This window comes from Medicago sativa, chromosome 2 (assembly GCF_051527215.1).
Source record: "Medicago sativa cultivar Bolivia chromosome 2, Bolivia_mono, whole genome shotgun sequence".
Classification (NCBI taxonomy): domain Eukaryota; kingdom Viridiplantae; phylum Streptophyta; class Magnoliopsida; order Fabales; family Fabaceae; genus Medicago; species Medicago sativa.
The window spans coordinates 12,349,650-12,372,092 of NC_140750.1; the positions used below are offsets into that span (position 1 = coordinate 12,349,650).

The following is a 22,443-nucleotide window of genomic DNA, read 5'->3' on the forward strand; positions in this document are numbered from 1 at the left end:
CTTTCTTCAAAAATATAAAAACGTTTATACGTAGACATTCCACCCTCTAGTCACTGTAATAAGCAAAAATTTACATTTTAAATTCATTCAAATGTATATAGTCTTTATTATAAACCACATACATTATTTAATGAATGAATCTCAAATGTTGATTTTTGTTTATAATAGTGACCGGAAGATGCGTATTAACAAATAAATTCAATATAATATGTATTTTGTAAAACAAATACTAGATTTATATATTATTAATTATTAATTTATTAATATAGATGAACCGTCATAAATATTCCTAAAGGCTTAGAAGCCCTCCAAAAAGGCTCTAAGACCTCCAGAAGGGCTCATGCGCCCTCCAAAAGGGCTCCTGAGACTCCGGCGTGCTCGCCTTAAGGCATCGCCCATCTAAGCTTCTAGAAACCGCCTAAAATACACAAATACCCCTGTTGCTTGGGAACCAAGCAACCGAAACCCAAGCCCATAGCAGGCTATAAATACTACTCTTGAGAGCATTCTCGAGGCATCCAATAATGAGTCTAAACCCTAGCATACGATACTTACCCTAGTATCCCTTACCGTACTTTTTGCAAGTACAGTTGGCGCCGTTTGTGGGAAACCGGTAAAACTAACCCGGGCCACACACCTTTCAATCTTTCCCACCCCTTCACGACCTCATCATCAGTACTGACCTCGCCCTTCTTCTTCGCGGCGGCCGCCGAGGAATACATCAAAAGCGGCTGTGTTATCAGATTAGAGGGAGTCATGTTCGAGAGGTGGTGTGTCGCACAAGCACGACAGTCATAAAAAGCGTAGTTCATCAGAACATCAAAGTTCACGTTTGACGTCGCAACACCAATCACTTCCAACGAGTTCTTAAATCAGGTTTTACACTCTTTTATTAAATACGATATGTCAACATATACATGTTCTTTGGATATTTAGGTTATATATATGGCTGATGATCCTAGCACCTATGAAGTATTATAATTTGTTCACATGCGTGGTCTTTCCTTAACCAGAAGCATAAGATTGTGTGCTCCAATCAGTCTTACGGTTATTCCATTGATCGTCTAAAACCACAAGGAAAATCTCAATTTTTAATTTGGTTAATTGAAACTTCATATTCTCGTTCTCCATCTAACTTCTAATTTCGGTCTCTGCAACAAATACACCTATGATCCAATTCTAAATACATGGCATATGCCTCATGATTCCATCAACGTAAGTCCTCAATTTGACCTAATATAGTTATGCTATAGTATGAATATTTAATTAGCCTTCATGTACCTGTTTCTTTCATTGGTTATGAATTATCACTTTTAAAACAATTAGTTTACTCTATGAATAAATTAAAGTATAATATGATCTTTGTTATTATAATTATTTTCGAAGTATATAAAATTGAGTTTGAAACTTAGTTGTTTTCATCTCTATAATAACAGAATGAGTAACTCTATATTAAAGGCTTAAATTCCAATCTCTTATGATGTTCTATAATTCATAAAGGCGTATTCAGTATCGTTTATATTCATATATTTGAGACTCCCACATATTTTGGGACCTAGTGTTATTGTTTATTGAAATATGAAGCTGGAAAAGTTACTGAGACATTAATATAAACAAGCTTGGTATTTTCTGATTTTCCACGAATCATGTTTTCTCTTCCAAATACTTGAACTTTATTACCTCGCTATCCTTTGATAAAAATGCTACTATACTCAATCACTATATGTCATAAAGTTTAGGTCAACTACACATGCTGCACGTTTTGGTTCAGGTGACCTAGTTAACAAATTGGTTTAAGGACACACTAATTACTTTTTGATTAACTTGCAAATTTGTTAGATTCTCTCAATATTCGGCTATTCTCCAATAATTTCCCCTAACATGCGAATGTTCTCTAACAAGACTTTATCAGTAAATATAAATGTCAATGCATAAGAGCCAGGTACTCGGATGAACACTCCAAGGGAACACTACGCAACTGTAACAACGTCACTCAAGACTCGAGAAAATTAAACAATCAGGTTTCATCTTTCTGATCTTTAAATATATAACTACCGTATTTTTGAGGTTATCCAAAAAACAAAATTGATGCCCTATATCTTTGGAAAAATATTTGTATGAGCTGACAACCTCATTTATTTTGGAATTATTTTTGGTGCATATACACTATATGTGGACGACCAGCTAACTGGTTATTATTCGTCGCTAATCTAGTGTTTCAGCAACAATAGTTCGTATCTATTCCTGATGGGAGAGTGAGTGTAAGAGGAGTGAAAATAAGATAATAGGCAACTTAGTTCCAAATTAAATAAAAAGAAAGAATAGGAGGAGTAAAACATTAAGAAAGGAAAGCTAGTTTCAATCCAATAGACAGAGGAAGATTAAACTACTCTAGGTACCCTGCGGCAAAAGTAAAGTGTAGTATTGTTAAAAGGTCACATATGAGGGATTCTGGCAAGGAAAGCCTTGGTATTTAAGAGGTTCAAGGACCCACCTCTCTTTCCTGGGAACCCCTTCTATGCACCATTTACTTTGCAAACTGAACTAACTGCTTAGTCGATACATAGATAATGGAGTAATAGACCCAGATTAGACAAAATCGACCCACGTTAGAAGAATAGAATTGGATGGAAGAACTAGTTTCCAGCTTGGAGATAGTATAATTGAATTGAAAGAAAGAAAAATATTAAGAGCAAGTTGTGGAGTGAGAAAAGCGAAGAAGAATAGGAAGAGGAGTAAGAAATATGGGCGAGTTAATAAGAGACGAATAGTTAGTTCTCATTAAGTATGATTGCATATGAATATGGGCGAGTTAAATAGTTAGTTCTCATTAAGTATGATTGCATATAATTAAAACTCTTTTATTTATTTACTTTGGAAGTTCGGAAGTAACGTTATATTTCAGATGAATAAAGTTTGGAAGGCAAACAAGCCCGCCAAGGGCGAGATTAAACAAACAAGAAGAAATCGCCAAATAAACACGCCAAAATGAAATAAGCAATGATCCCACCATTTAGAGCTTGAAGATGAAACACGGAGTTATTCTAACCTTTCTCGACCTTTGAGATTTGTTTTGCTGGTTTCTAACAAGGCACCCTACTTTCTAAAAAATACTTTGCTATTTTCTGTTTGTTTTGTCCAGGTGCTACTACTACGACATCAACGGAATCTACAAATTATGCGACCACCCTGTAGAGGGTTCGACTAAATAAGTCGCCAGCAACAAATAGGCGGCCACCCTAAAAGGGTTCGACTAAATAAGCCGCCGAAAGAAATAAAGATTATGCGACCACCCTGTAAAGGGTTCGACTAAATAAGTCGCCAGCAACAAATAGGCGGCCACCCTAAAAGGGTTCGACTAAATAAGCCGCCGAAAGAAATAAAGATTATGCGACCACCCTGTAGAGGGTTCGACTAAATAAGTCGCCAGCAACAAATAGGCGGCCACCCTAAAAGGGTTCGACTAAATAAGTCGCCGAAAGAAATAAAGATTATGCGACCACCCTGTAGAGGGTTCGACTAAATAAGTCGCCAGCAACAAATAGGCGGCCACCCTAAAAGGGTTCGACTAAATAAGCCGCCGAAAGAAATAAAATTATGCGACCTCCCTAAACGAGTTCGACTAAATAAGTCGCTGATTGTCCGGGAAAATAAATGTTAAAGGCGCCACAACCTCAAAAGTCGCCGGAATATCAACGCTAAATGCTGAGAATCTGAGCTAACACAGTCACCGGAGCATATAAGAAAATAAGCTCGACAAATCGTCAAAAATCGCCAAAGCATCAAAAGTAATAAAATCGTTTATGTAAATCTCCAAAACGAACTCAGCAAACAAAACCGGCGCAAATTTAATGAGGAATCACCATAAAGAATTCAACTCGTCACGACGATACAAACCACTTCTCCTTGTCCCAAGACTCGTGCTTGGGGGGCTGTGAGTGGTCGACCTATAAAGCAATTTGAATACATACTCCATGGGGGTCTTCGAAGAAAACGTAAAATCACCCTAGGGGGTTTCTCCAAGTTCGGACGACAGCGCCCAAAGGCACATACATACTATAAACAGAGCATTGAGCAATTCAAACACTTCGCCTTGTCCCAAGACTCGTGCTTGGGGGGCTGTGAACCACCAAAACCTTCCTAAAGACTTAATGACTTCCAGAAAAGTCCAATCCCATGTTGTCATCACTTCGCCTTGTCCCAAGACTCGTGCTTAGGGGGCTGTGAACCGTCATAAATATTCCTAAAGGCTTAGAAGCCCTCCAGAAAGGCTCTAAGACCTCCAGAAGGGCTCATGCGCCCTCCAAAAGGGCTCCTGAGACTCCGGCGTGCTCGCCTTAAGGCATCGCCCATCTAAGCTTCTAGAAACCGCCTAAAATACACAAATACCCCTGTTGCTTGGGAACCAAGCAACCGAAACCCAAGCCCATAGCAGGCTATAAATACTACTCTTGAGAGCATTCTCGAGGCATCCAATAATGAGTCTAAACCCTAGCATACGATACTTACCCTAGTATCCCTTACCGTACTTTTTGCAAGTACACTAGAAGGGCTCATGCGCCCTCCAAAAGGGCTCCTGAGACTCCGGCGTGCTCGCCTTAAGGCATCGCCCATCTAAGCTTCTAGAAACCGCCTAAAATACACAAATACCCCTGTTGCTTGGGAACCAAGCAACCGAAACCCAAGCCCATAGCAGGCTATAAATACTACTCTTGAGAGCATTCTCGAGGCATCCAATAATGAGTCTAAACCCTAGCATACGATACTTACCCTAGTATCCCTTACCGTACGTTTTGCAAGTACAATAGACCTGGTCAGTGTTCCTGCGATTCAACAAATGACTCAATGCTACTATAATCAATTCGATCATTGATCTTTTTTTTTTTTTTGAAAAAGCAAAGATAATTCATTAATTCTATATAGCACAAGGTGTGGAAACAAAACGAGTACAGTATACATGCACACAACATTTGATCTATTCCCCCCACCACATGTGGAGCAAAAAATTCTACTAAAGCCTCTCCACAGTGCTGTTGGTTAAAGTACCAAGTACATAATAGTTCACATTCACATTACTACCTCTTCATTTAGCTGATATATCGATACTTTTTATAGCCCCTTCCACATACAGATTGCCTCAAACACAGCGGCGAAGCTAGCAGAAATATTACGCGGAGGCCACGCTTAAAGAAAAATAAAATATTTTTAAAATCAAAATATTAAATTTAAAGATAAAATATAATTGTAGTCCAGTAAATTATATCTTTTTAGGTTTAGTCACAAAAAAAATTAATTTTTCTCTCAAATTTTTACCAAAAGAAAAGAAGAAGAGTGTTAAAATCACCCAAGTCACATGACATTGGCACCCCAATGTCACCCTACCAGTTCTAGAGACTAAAATCAAATTTAATCTTAATCTTAACCAATATGTTAAAAAAAAATCACTATAATTTTTACTTACATGAAAGTTAAAAAAAAATCACTATAATTTTTACTTACATGAAATGTAGATAAAACAATAACAAAGAAAATAAAAATTGACAATAACTATTTAGAAAAACTAGACACAAAACATTTCAAACAGCCAATTTTATTCATAATTGATTTATATACTAAATAGTGTAATAATGTGTTTTTCAATGTAAACAAATAAGTTATTTGTAAGAAACTCATTATTTGTTGTTGAGACCGAAAGCGACAAATAAATCTATCAATCATGTAGTAATTTTTTTACTTTATTATTTATGCTAATTTAATAAATAAATTTGTTTAGGGTAGCTAAATATTTTTTACTTAGGGTAGCTAAATATAAAATCATACCAACTCATTCAAGAAAAATAATTTTTTTGGGGTAGCCTTGGCTACCACATGGTGCTGAAGGGCTACGCCCCTGCTCAAACACAAACTCTAATGCAAACCAAATCTACATCAACTTTTGCACTCTAACTAACTAACTAAGACTCACTGATCCGGTTTTTAAACACGTCTACATCTTGACTTTGTTTCCAACATGTGGTGGGTGATATTGGAGACTGTGTATGCAACTTTTTTAAAGAAAATCTTACATAGACACAAACACAAATAAAATTATTTAGGCTCACACACAACAATGAAGAAAATTAAATGTTAAATAAATTAGTCACATCATTCAGCATTATTAAACTAATTTTTCTTTAAAAAAAAAGGCATTGCCTAAGCTTTTTACATTTGGGTTTGTCCTATACAAGTATTTCTCACTTTTCTATGTAACTTGGCAGAATATGTAGCGTGTTGGTGCATACGTGCAATAGTAGTGGTGTAAATCCCAAATTTTAGGGTGTGCAAACTAATAAAATACTGAAAAATTGATGAAAAATTAAAAGTTTGAGGGTGTGCAAGTGCACACCCCCACTCCAATGTACATGCGCCCCTTGTAGCATATATGTAAACTAAATTTATTTATGTAGCCTATTTATAGTAAGATTACGAACAATTAACACGTAAGTTCAATTTACGTATTCTATGTAAACTTGGTATGTGAACGTGAACAATTCCCGTAATATAATTCTCTCAAAAAAATTTCTGTATTATAATTAAATTTTGATTAAAATTGAGTGTAGAAGGAAAATTTTGGGGTGCCACTAAAGATTGTAAGATAATAATAATTTGGTTTTAATGTAATTTTGATTCATTTATTACACAAAATCTGTAATTTCGATCTATTTTTTTTTCGTATTTTTGGTCCCTCATTTTAATTTTTTTATATATTTGGTCTCTGCTTCATATGACCTTCAATTTTGATGATGTGTCACTTCATTAAATGACATGGAAGTGTGTCTTGTAGTATAAATTAAACATAAGAATTATCCCCAAGTAATAATCAACATGTACATATAATCATCAATCAAATATAAGCAAAAAAGAGAGATCAATAAACTTATATGTCCTTAAAGAGAGATCAATAAACTTATATGTCCTTAATTTTGTTGTATAACTGTATAACTAGGCAGTTATACAACTCTATCAACATCTTCCACCAACAACTCATATGTAACCTGCAAAATAATAAACCGTTATATAACCTGAGACGCAACGAAGTCACTGTCCTTAAGGATTTATCCGCCTCAACTTGGGCATCATCTGGTATAATATTCTGTGATACAATTTCCAAACACTGCAAATTCTCCAACTATCTCTGAATTTTCATTGTCCGACTTTGTCATCAAATTTTATATGTATAGATTCTTCAACTTTTAAAGGTTGTGAATTATACACTTTGTATGCCTTTGAGTGTTCAAGATATCCTAATCCTAATAGAATACATTTTTGAGTTTTGACATCAAATTTCTTTATATGAACCTTGGTGTTCAAGATGTAATAGATCAGGGCCGGCCCATAGCCCGTCGAGGCTAGGCTATGTCACCGGGCCTCAATTTTTTTGGGGCCCAAAATATTTGTTTTAATATGTAAGGAAAATAAGTACTAGTGATATATAATTAAAGTGATAAAACGACAAACTTATTCATGCAAGCTGTAGTGGCGCTGCCACTTTTGGCTTTTGGTTTAGTGTAATAGTGTAATGATGATGATGATGATGTCATGGGTTCAAGTCCCACTTGGGCAATTTTTTTTTCTGTTTAGTGTGCCTCATTTTAATTTGTTCAAGTCCCACTTGGGCAATTTTTTTTTCTGTTTAGTGTGCCTCATTTTAATTTTTTCTTCAAACCTTAAATGACCAAAATCGGGCCTACAAATTGCTTAAGACGGCCCTGTAATAGATACATCCAAACTGATGATGAAAATAAAATATATTGGAATTTCTTCCCTCACACAATTCATACAGAGTGTTTTAAAAAGTGTTAAACAATTTTTCTAGGAATAAAAATATTTTTATCTCCAAGTAAAGGCACATAAGTTTCAATAATGGTTTGGAGGTGGAAACAATGTTTTCAGTTTTAAAAAGTGTTTTAAACAATTCTTTTTGACATACCACATAAAAAGTAATGGTAGTTTAAATCAGGTAGTCCCCTAACAAGTTTTAACTTGATTAGAGATTAACCGTTTGTACCCCGTTGATCTTACGTTATTTTCGGTATGTTTTTGAGAAAGTTTAGTAGACAATTTGAGTCGTTATAGAAGAGTTTTAGAGAAGTTGATCATGGTTTAAGGGACACTTTGAATTGTTTTCATAGAGTACTCATGTAATTATGTTTCTTTAATAAATTAGACAATTTCAAAGGTATTTTGAGTCTTTTATTGATAAATCTTGTAATTCAGCTAAAAATACACCTCATGGAAGTTTTGAAAGACATGGAATGAAGATTACCAAGGTTTAATAAGGTTTTGAAGAGATTACAAGTTTGGAAAATTCGGTCCCATGTCTCAAGAACAAGTTAGAGAACTTGGCGGTTTAAGAGGAAGGCAAACACTTGAAAAGAGGAGTTTCACACCTTCTCCACTTTTTGTTCAAAGAATATGTTTTATTTCTTTCTGATTATGCATTTTGTTACCAATTAAACACATTTTGATAAGGGTTCTATGAAGAACTTCTATTTATTTGTTGGATCTTATTAATGCAAGTCGTTTATTCAGTTATGATATGAGTTATATTTCATATGTTTCGAGCATTAGTGCTTTCTTGCACCAGGGAGTTTGACATACTTAACTAGCGGATTGAACTTAGATTAAGGTTGAAGATTGGAGTCTTGCTTTAATCAACATCGTTACATATGAATTTTAGTCTAATATCTTTAATTTATTAGAGAAGTTTAAGGTACGTGGTTAGGTTCTAAGATTTATGTATGATGTAATTTTTTTTTTTTGAGGTATGTACGATGTTCTTTTAGATGACAATTTAGAAATTTCACATATACTAATCAACCGTAAAAAGTTAGTAATTCTATCTGAAAACGAAAAAACTGAGACAAAATTGTATGGGTTTACTTTTTCATATCTTTTGCCACTTAAATAAAATAGTCTTCATTTTAATAGATTGTAATGGTTAGTCAATTTGTCAAAATAGTATGGGTTCATTTCTTTTGCTAGTAAATAAAAATCGCTTATGCAAAAAAACTCGAATTCAACATGTCAATTTGACAAACATTCTATGGTCAAACTCAATTCCCTTTAATTTTTCTACTATTTTGACCCTAAATCTGGTTTGACAGTTTTTATTTTTATTTTTTTTAAACAAAAATCTCTATTGCATAGTATAGTCGCTTTGAATTTGACTAATTCTATTTTTATTATTAACACTCGATTTATATAAGGAAAGAGGTTTGATAATCTTTCAAAAAGCATTGTAAAGTAAGTGTAACATGATCAATAATCTTTTTTATGGAAGAATGAAACTCAAATTCCTAAAAATGATTGTCATTCAATAAAGTTCATTAATCAGTCGAGGTCAATCACTTGATTAAATTTGGTTAATTAGTTAAATTAAATTTCAGTAAAAACAAAGTTAAATTAAATTAACTCTATTAATTCAATTATACTATGTGATACCGAATGAGTTAGCTGTTGGAATTTATTTTGGAAAATGATATTTATCTAGAAAAATAGCATCAAGAATTTTTCAAGACACATGTGGCAAGTTTTAATTGCATGATTTATTTGTCCACTTTCGGCAAATAGTGCATTGTGATTGGTTGCTTTTTATTATTGAAGAATTCTTGATGTTTTTTTTCTAGAGATATAGCATTGCTCATTTATTTTTATGTTTGTATCCTCTTTCGACTTAGGTTGATATGGTTGAAACAATTTATATATTTATTATTATTCAGTCCTCTTAAATCAAAATTGCTCTCCAATTATTTTTCCTCTTTCTTCAAATCCTTAAGCAAATTAATTAAGTCCATAATAACGAATTGAAAATTCAATTTTTTAAAATTAAAATGTGCGTGGAGCATTTTAAGACATAATTGGTATGACCAAAGACACATCAAAATCAAAGACAATTTCTAAAATGAAGCACTGGCCATGTTCATGTATTGTACAAATAAAAATGACTGAATAATTCATAGCTTTTGTTCTACGTAGTGTTGTGCAGCCTTTGTGGTTTTAATTTTACTACGTCGCATGCTAAGACACCAAATCAATGCTGGGAATTTTGAATAGAGACCTTGTCAATTATTTAATCAAACTAGTCAACCAGGGTTTCCTTATCTGATTTTGACCCCTTCCTCTCTTTGGTTCTTTGCTATATATATATATATATATATATATATATATATATATATATATATATATATATATATATATATATATATATATATATAAGTATTGATACCACCTTACACATATAAACATTCAAATTTCAAACATTACAATTAACCAAAAACATTTTATTTCCCCAACAATATACTAAACAAACCATACCAAGAAACACCTTCAAATAATATTAGTCTATAATTCCATATATATCATGTCTTCAATACAAACAACTTCAGTTCTACTTTCTTGTTCTTTATCATCATCATCTTCAAAGAGAGTAATTAATGCTTCAATCCATCTTCCAAAACTCCCAAATGTTTCATTGTCTAAGATACAAACTAGAAAACAAGTTGATGATCAAGAATTAAAAGTAATCAAACAGTACAAAAATACCTCATTATTAGAAAACAACAACATCACACAAATATTACAAGAACAACAACAAAAGCATTCTACAAATTCTAATGCTACAGTTCAACTCTATGCAGTCTTGGAAGCTGTATCAGACAGAATAGAAATGCATCACAACATTGGCGAACAACGTAACAACTGGAATAATCTTCTATTAAACTCAATAAACATGATTACTCTCAGTGCTACAACCATGTCTGGTGTTGCAACTGTCACAGGTGGGGAAGGTGCACCACTTTTGGCTCTGAAACTATCTTCTGCTCTCCTGTTTTCGGCAGCCACCGGATTGTTGCTTATCATGAACAAAATCCAACCCTCTCAACTCACAGAGGAACAAAGAAATGCTACAAGAATGTTCAAACAGCTTCAAAGCCAAATTCAAACTACAATTGCTCTTGGAAGTCCTAGAGAGGAAGATGTTAAGGGTGCAATGGAGAAAGTTTTGGCACTTGACAAAGCATACCCACTTCCATTATTAGGAGCAATGCTTGAAAAATACCCTGCAAAATTTGTGCCTGCTAATTGGTGGCCTTCCAAAAAAGAAAAAACACAAAGCAAGAAAACGGGGAAAATGAATAATGGATGGAGTGAAGAATTAGAAATGGAAATGAGGGAAGTTGTTGAAGTGGTGAAAAGAAAAGACGCTGAAGATTATGACAGACTTGGAAACATAGCATTGAAGGTAAACAAGAGTTTGGCAATTGCAGGGCCATTACTCACAGGAATTGCAGCTATTGGATCAACATTTATTGGTAATGGTAGCTCTTTGGCTGCTTTTGTTCCTCTATTGGCTGGTTCATTGGCTTCTGCAATCAATACTTTTGAGCATGGTGGACAAGTTGGCATGGTTTTTGAAATGTATAGAGCTTCTGCTGGTTTCTTCAACTTGTTAGAAACTTCAATTGAATCAACTTTGAGAGAGAAAGATTTAGAGAAAAGAGAAAATGGAGAGCTATTTGAAATGAAAATGGCCTTGCAATTGGGAAGAAGTGTATCAGAGCTGAGAGAACTTGCATCAAAATCAGCTTCTTGTCGCATGGAAGGTGTAGACATAGATGAATTTGCCAGCAAAATATTCTAAGACATACATCAATGATTCTTTCATTTTTTAAATTTGTTATTCTTTCATTCTTTGTAGTTACCTGACTTTATAGAAAAGAAACTTTGTTTAGATCAACTTACACATATGCTTCTTGGTTCTTACTGTTCTTTTTTTTGAATAAAAATGGTTCTTACTGTTCTGTTTTTCTTTTTCTTTATTTGGTCTTGCATGCGTATTAATATAGAGTGCATGCAATAAGAAACCTTTGATTAAGACATCGTTTGGGAACATTTTTTCGGCGAGGTTTTGTGCTTCTATGACCAGTCTTTAAAATAATTCAAAGTTGGACCCTTTTTTTTGCATGTAATAGCTTGTTAAATTGTAGGAGTATTATTTTTCCTTATCTCTAATAGCCAATGAGGTCGGAGTTGGTTTATCACATTGAACTTAGAACAATCATGTAAGTGAAATTGAACATCAAATTTTAATCTAAAATCTTTAAGGTTTTCATCTCGGATTTTCTTTTAAGTGTGATATTCTATGCGTTCTTGATCCGGTATTAGATTCACTTATACTCTCCCACAAAGTCTAAATGGACTCTAATACCACTTTTGGGACTTCTTAAGGATCGAGCTACACTAAGACGGATCATCCTATTGAGTTAAGAGTAACCACTCAAGTGAGGTTGGACATCACATCTTCACTCAAAATATTTAGGTATAAGGTATATGAATTTTCTCACTTATATGCTGCTCAACATTTATTCTTCCATCCAATATCACACTTGACACATCAACATTCTCAAACAAAAACTTTTTCATCCATATTTTTGTGTGCATTAAAAAATAATAATTGTTTGCATAGATATATTTGAACTACTTTTCATCCTATTTTAATCATATATTTTCCAAATAATTATCTTGATATATTAGTAACATTGTGACTAATTTTCTGTATATGTGCCATGAAGTGGTAATGCATACATATACTTACATGATTTACTGAAGTGTTCATATTATATTTATTTATTGTGTTATTTTGACAATTCTCTAAAAGTGGTAGTATTTTAGTATGAAAATTTTAGAGAATTAATATTTTACTTGTGAATGAGCAAAATAAAATAAGTGATTGTGTGTATTAGTTGTGGAACCAGGTGTTAAAATAGAAATAGATTTATAGTGAAGTGTTTATTTGGGCTTGGCCCAATGTGACGCAAACAAGAAAGAGGCTTGATTATTTTATGAAAAATGTTCTTCTCCCATCACGTCTTGCTCGTTCTTAACTCAACTTCCGAAAATGTTCCTGCATAACTTATGTCATGCAGGTGTTAAACGTTGCATCACTTAACTCACGCTGCGTGAGTTAAGTCACACTGATTCACGTTCTGAACACCAACATGAGTTAACTATCACGCTGGTTTTATTTTCACATATAATTGACAAATTGCAGATAGAAGTGATCAATCTATCACACCCCAATCACTACATTCCATATGACTAACACACATGCCTCACTAATGGTATAAGGCCTGCTTTCCATTTCCACTAATCCACACCATGGAAAAACACGCGTGAAAGGTTTTGGAATAAACAAATAAAAACCAAAGAATATAATTTGTCATATACTTCCTCCGGTCCGATTTGTAAGAGACATTTTGGTCAACAAAAGTTAATGTATCTGATCCAATTTTTTTAACCAGATACATCAACTTTGGTTGACCTAAACTTCTCTTATAAATAGTACCGGATGAAGTATATTATTGAAAGAGTTTGAGAGGAAGGTTGATAAAGTCAACATAACACCACTAGGGTCCACTATGATGTAGATGCATATATAAAGCCATCCATTATGTTGTTCTTCTCCAAGTTCAAATCAAGAATGATGAACAAAGGTAACCTGCGTGAGTTAACTCACGCGGGATTCGGCATGAGTTAAGTCACGCAGCGTTTAACACCTACATGATTTAAATTACGCAGGGACATTTTTCAGAAGTTCAGTTGAGAACGAGCAAAACGTGATGGGAAAATAACATTTTTCATTTTTTATTTATTTAATTAAAATAGGAAGAAAAGAAAATATTCTCGAAATAAGCCAAGAGATAGGCTCATGGGATTCAAATCCGAGAAATACTTAGTTGGGTAGAAGTATTTGGGCATACATACATGAATAGTAAATTTTTTAAAAAATAACTGAATATTGTTTCTCTTTTAAACTTTATCATTTATGTACGTGTGTCCAAATAAATATTGTTTAGAGTTGTGTCTATGAAAGAGTTGCTCTTCAAACCCACATATGTTTGCATTTGTACGTAGTGTACAACCATGCGTTAACAATTCGTATTTGTCTGAAATTCAGAGTTGTTTGCCTTCTAAATAAATGCGAACTTCTCCATGAATAAAGATGCTTTGTATGTACAAAATAGAACAAATTTCATTCGTTCATGAAAGGAAATTTTGCCGAAAATATGCATAGGTCACTTCTTCCATTCTTTAATGCACAACGATAATTGAGGAAACTTTGTTTTGTGAAATATAACAGATCAATACATTTGATGAAGTCTAGAATTAATATCAAAGTTTCCAAAATATTTTGAAGAAGATTTGTCGGTCATACCATTGGCATTTGATTTGTATAAACTGATGAGAGCGGATCAAATATAAAGCTTAGTGTCGACACATGTTTTGAAATTATTTGTACAATCGTCATCATCACGATGTTTATCATTTTTTCTTCTTCAAGTATTTGGAAAAGTCTCCAAGCACAAGATTTCATCAAGAAGGGATAAAAATTTATCATAAGCCAGTTTTAGCCATAGTTTAAAAAATCGGATCGGTCCTTGACTCGGCGGGGGCATTGAGTCAGTGGTTGAACCGCATGACTGAACCGGATTAAACCGAATGATTCGGTCATACGACTCGGTCCCTCAATCATATTAACCCAGTTAAGCCAAATGGTCATGTCATTAAAAAGAATTTAAAAAAATCATGACTCATAGATTATCATAATTTCACAAGGGGTGTGGCATGAGTCATTTTTGGGTTGAAATAAAATTCAAACATGTGCAAGAAATAAAAAAGAAACAAAAATACAATACGGGCTTATTAAGAGGCCCATCTTTTCACCAACTACTTTTGCTTTTCTAACATGTGTTTTTTCCTAAAAACATATGGAAAATACATTTTTGCCGCCAACAGTAGTTAACTACCGTTCAGCCTTTTTGGATGCAGTTAACCACCGCTGGCTCCAGATGTAGATAAGTACCGCTGGCTCAGCTTCACTTAAGTTCGATTCCTGGCAGAGCATGAATTTTGATTTTGCGCGTTTCGGTCGAAAAAAATTAAAAAATCGAGTCTTATTCGGAATGCTACGGAACTTTGCAAATCCTTTATATGTATTTTTTTTATAGAGGTGACTGTAAAGTTTCATAGCTTTCCGACTAAGTCTCAATTTATTTTGATTTTTCAACCGAACTGTGCAAAATCGCAATTTTTTCCCATGTGCGACCGGAAAAGTGACCTAGAGGTTGAATTTTTTCACGATTTTTTGCACGCATGTTTAGTACAAAAAAAAGAACATCTCCCGCAAAAAATTTGAATTTTTCGACAAGGGTCGGATCAAATATCAATTTTTAACTCACCTAAAATTCAAGACACCAAAACATCAACGTAGAAATTGAATTTTGAGCTGTTTTTTTGCAGACACCTATAAAAAATAGATAAAGAGGATCTTCAAATTTACATAGTAATTCGACTAAGCCTCAATTTTTTTTGACCAAAACATGTAAAATCGCAATTATTTTCCCAACTGTGCGTACGGAAAAGTTACATAGAGGTTGAATTTTTTCATTATGTTTGGCACACATGTTAAGGACATAAAAAAAAACATTTCCCTCAAAAAAATTAGAATTTTCCGACAACGGACGGGTTAAATATGAATTTTTAATACGTCAAAAACTCAAGAAACCAAAACATTGATCTAGAAATCGAATTATGAGTTGTTTTTTTTTTTTGTTGCAGAAAGCTCTATAAAAATACATATAGAAGATCTGTAAAGTTTCGTAATGTCCCGAATAAGCCTCGATTTATTTTGATTTTTCGACCGAAACGCGTAAAATTGCAATTGATTATCTTCCATAACCGCACTTAAGTGCAGCAAAGCATGTTGTAGCTAACTGCAGTTGGAGCCAGCGGTAGTTAACAACCGCTGGGGGCAAAAATGTATTTTCCATGTGTTTTTAGGAAAAAAAACACATGTTAGAAAAACAATTTTCACTACTTATAGTACAAACTACAAACCCTGGTAGTTGAATTCCAAATAGCAGCAATCGTCGTTGGTGTCTTCCAAAATTCATTCCTTTTCTTTTGTCCAAACGTATTCTCCTTTCCTACTTCTTCCTCTTTGGGTTTTTCTTCTCTTTGCATGACTGAATGTTTTGAAATGCAATATAGTTGCAGAGCTCTCTCTCTCTCTCTCTCTCTCTCTCTCTCTCTCTCTCTCTTTCTCTCTAAGAAGGATGTACCTATGCTGTCAATAATTGGCGATGGGCAAGGGATGAACCATGATGAGGTTGTGAAAATGGTATCTCTCGGGAACAAACAATCCAATTATGATGACAAGGATCAAATTGGTAGATTTGGTGTTGGATTCAAGGTAGTTTCTCTCTCTCTCTCTCTCTCTCTCTCCCCTCCCTCCCTCAGTTTTTCTTTTGCGCTGAAAACCAGTCCGGTTCAATAACCTACTGAGTCACCGGTTTGGCTGGAAACCGTCCGGTTCATACCGGTTCCCTACGGGTCAACTACATGCCCGATTGAACTACTCCCTCGAACCGATCATATCACCGGTTCCTGGTTGAACCGGTTCGACCTGCCGGTCCGGTCTGATTTTAAAACTATGGTTTTAGCCCCCTCCAAAAGAGGGAGATTTGGAGGAGGGGGAAGATTAGTTTCATATTTGTACATTTTTAGGGGATATTTGTACTTAAATACCTTTTATTTAATTTAATGTTAAATATTTACATTTTCTCTCCATTAAAACTCATCCCTTCCTTTGTTGAACCATTTTAAAATTTCTCTCCTTCCTTTCGCTGAACCATGTATAGGAGTTGATTTTTTTTTTCGGGTTAGCGGCAATAATTTTAAAGGGTTGCGATTTGCGATAGCAGCAAAGTTTCGGTTTCGACTGCGATTCCAATAATTTTGCTTGCGACCTGTGATTCCAACAAATTGCCACTTGACCAATCGCACGCACGCGTTGAGTGTTTTTCTGCGATCGCTAATTCTTTCTCCGGGTTCAGGGTTCTGAATCGCAATTCCTCCATAACCAAATCGATTCAACACAACTCATAAATCAATTTCAACTAACGATCTAGCTGCTCCAAGTCAGTGTCTTTGTTTAATCTCTTCTTGTGAGAAGTATCCTCTCTTATTCTCTCCTTGTGAGATGTTTATTGTTTAAGTCTCTCCTTGTGGGAAGTTATATTTTGTCTCTCCTCTGTGAGAAGTTTTCCGTCCCTTTTCTTCCTTTTTCATGGCAAAGCTCATCTTTAACTTTTCACAGAAAACCACCACGACCCTTTACCCTTCTGTCATTGTATTTCATCACTTCTGCTGGAACACGTCCCATAAAGTCCCTCCAACAAGCATATATCAAGCTACAGGATGGGTATCAATTTCTTCGCTAGCTGTCCGGCCACTTCCTAAACCGCCCCCAAGTCACAAATTAACTAGTGATCTGATCCCGAGACGGCCCCCTCGAAAGCCACCATGGAAAAGTTTTATTTGGGTTTCTCTACTATCTTCCCGTTTGAGAGTGTGGTTTGGCTCCATGTTTTTGATTCTCTGTTATTTTATTTACTGTTTTGTTTGCTTTTTGTTATTGTTGGTTTATTTCAAGTTTGCATGCCATGTGTTTGTTGAAATGCTAGTGAAGGATTCGTCTTATCGGTACTTTGTTATGAGTAAGGATCTCCTGGCGACAATCAACAAACTCATCATCCTCTCAACCTCACATAGGACTTTTCAACTTATGGTTGTATTGGTTATCACAGAGACCAATTATAGTCAATATGCGCAAACAACAGCACAATCTTTTTTCCGGAGTTGGATGACATCAAAGACTATGGATCTCAAAAGTTTGGTGATCTTGGACCATAGGTGGAAGGAATTTGTCTGGTTGTTAGGGTATTGTTTTTGGAGTATTGTTGCCCTTTTGTTTTCTGAACTTTATAGATGTATCGTTAGGATGTATCTTACTATCTTGATTGTTAGGTCTAATCTCAATTTATGGGTGTGGGGAATGTCCCAACTCTTAATCGTTTGTATTATTTTTTGCCTTAGAATGAATGAAGTTTTTTGACTATCAAAAAAAAAAAAAAAGAGTTGATTTTTAGAGGGTTATGGAGGAAAGAATTTTGGAGGTTATGTCTATATTTTGATATATATTTAATATTTTAAAAAAATTGAAAAGAACAACATTATAAATATAATATATGCTCATGTCGAGTATTGTTCTTTTAATTTTTTAAAGATATATGCTCATGTCGAGTATTGTTCTTTTAATGCTCATATCGAGTATTGTTCTTTTAATTTTTTAAAGATAAGATAATGCTCATGTCGAGTATTGTTCTTTTAATATATGCTCATGTCGAGTTTTTTAAAGATATATGCTCATGTCGAGTATTGTTCTTTTAATGCTCATGTCGAGTATTGTTCTTTTAATTTTTTAAAGATAAGATAATGCTCATGTCGAGTATTGTTCTTTTAATATATGCTCATGTCGAGTATTGTTCTTTTAATTTTTTAAAGATTTTTTTTTTGTGGTGATCGGGGTTTGAACCCCGGACCTTGCATATATTATGCATTGTCCATACCAACTGAGCTAAGCTCATGAGGACTAATTTTTTAAGGATATGAAATATATATCAAAATATTGACATAGTCCTCCCAAGCTTCTCCCTAACAAATTCTTCAAAATCCAACTTACAAACACACATTTAGTCTCCAAAGAAACAAGTATAGACATCATGGAAAAACAAGCAAGTGATTAAAAGTCTTTTTTTTTTTTTGAAAGAAAGTGATTAAAAGTCTTAACTCGTTGCAAAAAAAAACATGATTTGAGTAGCTGAGCGTTAAACGTTGTTTTACTCTGAATTTCCACAACGAAATAAGGATGGTAATTTCATTTACATCCTTTTACATATGTTGCTTTTTTTTTTTTTTTTTTACGTATACATGTTGCCTATTTGTTTATTTAACAACGTAGACAAAAAATAGATAACTAACAAGACTTGCTTTAAAATAACAAAACAAAATGCCACCATTAGATTTAAGAGTAATGATATTTTGACATCCATTTGATGACAACTTTGTTGACAACCTTGTTTTTCTCACTTCTTATTGGTCAAAAACAATGAAGAGAGAAAAAGGAAGAGAGAGGATAACAACATCATGTGAGTATGAGAGAGAAAGTTGTCCAAAAGTTGTCAAAAAGTGGTTGTCAAAATATCATTTCTCTAGATTTAATATGTTGAATTACGTAGGGAGCAGCTGTCAAAATAAATTACTTTACATATTATATTTGACATCTTGGTTACCCATGGCACAATAATAAAACTTGCTTCCTTCAAAAAAAAAAAAAACTTGCTAAATAAAGTAAGTATAGTATTTATATTTTTTTAATGTGAAATACCTACCACGAGAAAGGAAACCCCTTCGATCTCGTAGTACACAAAAACTGCGTCATAGTGTAGATCCGAGTATGGGATGAAAATGTTTGAACTTTTTAAGAGTTGAATTTAATGAAAAATTAAACAACAAATAAAAGTCAACTTGTACCAGCCACACTCAGTCAACATTTTCCTTATCTGACCTATTCTCTTCTTGTTCACACATCACCTACTATATATTACAACCTACACCCATTTCTTCAACCATCAAACAAATCCACAACAACATCAACAACAACAACAAAAACCTTAACACAAACACAAATTCACAGACAAACAAAGTTTAAGTATCTAACTTCTCATCATATTACATGGCTTCTTTACAAGTTTCATCTATGCTTTCTTCTTTTTCTTCATCTTCTTCATCTTCGGAAACAATGATTAAATCCTCTTTTAATGTCCCGAAACTCCCTAAAGTTCTTTCCATAGCTCCAAAAATAAGACCAAGTAGAAAGCTTATTGAGGAATTAAACGGTCAACTCAAACACACAATCCCAATAATGATTCAAGAAAATGATTATCATTATTCACCCAAGTACAATTCTCCTTCTTCTAAGTCACGAAGCACAAAAACAAAAACAATTACTCAACTCTATGCAATTCTTGAATCTGTATCCGACAGAATAGAAATGCATCAAAACATTGGCGAACAACGCGATAATTGGAATACCCTTCTATTAAACTCCATCAACATGATCACTCTCACCGCCACCGCCATGGCAGGTATTGCAGCTATAAGTGGCTCAGGCGCTCCGCTTTTAGCCATCAAATTATCTTCAGCTCTTTTATTCTCCGCTTCCACTGGTATGTTAATCATCATGAACAAAATCCAACCATCACAACTTGCTGAAGAGCAAAGAAATGCAACAAGGTTGTTCAAACAGCTTAAGTCCCAGATTGAAACCACATTAGCAATAGGAAACCCTACAGAGGAATATATAAAGGATACTATTCAAGAAATTTTGGCTCTTGATAGAGCTTATCCACTACCTTTGTTAGGAGTTATGATTGAAAAATTCCCTAAAAAATATGAACCTGCTAATTGGAAGCCTACAAAAAAATCATCTAGAAGAAGCAACAAAAGTTTTCATTCTGAAAATATTGAAACAAAACAAAAGGGATGGAAGAAAAATGGATGGAATGAAGGGTTAGAAAGTGAAGTAAAAGATGTGTTGGAAGTTATGAAGAGAAAAGATATGGAAGATTATGAGAGATTAGGAAACTTGGTGTTGAAGATAAATAAGACATTGGCTATTGCAGGACCTTTACTCACTGGAATTGCAGCTGTGGGGTCCACATTTGTTGGTCAAGGTTCAATGGCATCTATAGTACCTGTTATGGCTGGAGCATTGGCTACTGCTGTTAATTCTTTTGAGCATGGTGGACAAGTTGGAATGGTTTCTGAAATGTATAGAGCTTGTGGTGGATTCTTTCAAATGATGGAAAGTTCAATTCAAGAGAATATATTAGAAGAAGATGAAGAACAAAGAGAAAATGGAGATTTGTTTGAAATTAAATTGGCTTTGAAATTAGGAAGAAGTTTGTCACAATTGAGAGATCTTGCTAGAAAATCAGCTTATTCACGTATCGAGGGAACTATAGTTGATGAATTTGCTAGCAAGCTATTCTAACTTTGTATTTATTTTTTCTTGATCTAACTTAGCAATTATTTGATTCAATTGTGATTATTCCTATAAATTCATTGGTGCCCTTTTGAATTTTGATATTTTGTGCGCCTGTGTGATTGTAGACAAATTAAATTCAAATAATCACCAACCAATATTATTATATTTTGTGTACCTTTTGAATAAGTAAGATTTTTCGTATCTTATACTATTAATCAACAACTAGTCACTTTTTTTTTTAATAATTACCAACTAGTCATTAGTCGTTGGTGTCTAGCCATTTGGGACAAATGAGCATTAGCCTGCTAATTAAGCTTCGGACTGGGTCTCAGCACTTTAATTTTATAATTGATAGATTTGTGCATATAATAAATGCACGCCTCTTTACAATTTTTAGCAACAGAATACTGCATGACTATAAAGAAAACATAAAAATAAAAACGTAAGCAAGAATACAGGTGACGTGACTAAGTCTCTATAGTAGAGTGGATGTAATTTTTATTTTTTGGCTTAATTGCATGTTTGATCCCTTATGTTTATTTTAGTTTTCAAGTTGGTCTCTTATGTTTTAAAAGTTTTAAGTTGGTCCCTTACGTTTTAAAAGTTTCAAATTGGTCCAAAACGTTGCTCACGTTGAAACAAGTTAGTCTCTTTCGCGACATGATATTGAGTTTAATAAAAGCAAAAAAAAAATAAAAAAAATGTTTTAAACTGATTTTCTAAATAAGTTAAGCCTTATTTTTTTTTTATCATTCATCATCATAATGGCACATGTTCATCATCGTGCTGACGTTTATAGGAATAGGACCTTTGACATTGTTGACATTATGCTAAAATGGACTTAAAACATCTTTGATACTTTTCAGCCCTAAGTTGTTCAATTTGTCCAACTTTTTCTCCTAATTGGACCAAGTCAACAAGATGTTGATCAACGAATTTTCTTTAATGTAAAGATTTAAACCACCAACAACCGTCTTGGCAACTTCCAGTTCTAGTATAGGTGTGAAGCACCTACTTTTCATTTGTCTAATCCTTTATAGGTAATTGTCGGCAAAATCCTTACTAATTTTTTGATATTGAACTAATCTATCAATGTAATCTTTAAGTCGCCTGTAAAGAATTGCTTATGAAAGCTGCGTTCTAACGGAGTCCATGAGTGAATAGAATTTTGCTTAAGGGTGGATAGCCATGACAATGCATTCTTGGTTGAAGAACTTGGGATAAACTCATTTTAACCAAATTCCCATATTTTTGTGGAAAATTTTGCAATTGTTCAATGGTCGATTCCCCAATATCCCTATGAACATGGGCAATTTCGGATATTTAGCGCCTCATGGGACTTCAATATGTTGTACCCATTCAGAAAATGGAGATGTAAAATATGTCGTACCCATTCAATATGTGAATATGGCATTTTTCGTCAACTAGGGGATACATGATTTTGTTCATAT

At 34.0% G+C, this 22,443-nt stretch overlaps 1 protein-coding gene and 1 pseudogene across 2 annotated transcripts; both read left to right on the top strand.

Annotated features, from left to right (window-relative positions):
* The first annotated feature begins 10,279 nt into the window (after positions 1–10,279).
* LOC146944615 (putative F-box protein At4g22030) lies at positions 10,280–11,841 on the top strand. Its single transcript, XM_085748798.1, has one exon. The coding sequence runs from the start codon at positions 10,403–10,405 to the stop codon at positions 11,681–11,683; it is 1,281 nt and encodes a 426-aa protein (XP_085604924.1). The 5' UTR covers positions 10,280–10,402; the 3' UTR covers positions 11,684–11,841.
* Positions 11,842–19,437: 7,596 nt separating this feature from the next.
* Positions 19,438–21,155, top strand: LOC146944616 (putative F-box protein At4g22030 pseudogene; annotated as a pseudogene). The gene has a single exon (XR_015026029.1). The product of XR_015026029.1 is annotated as a putative F-box protein At4g22030 pseudogene (transcript).
* The last annotated feature ends 1,288 nt before the right edge of the window (positions 21,156–22,443 follow it).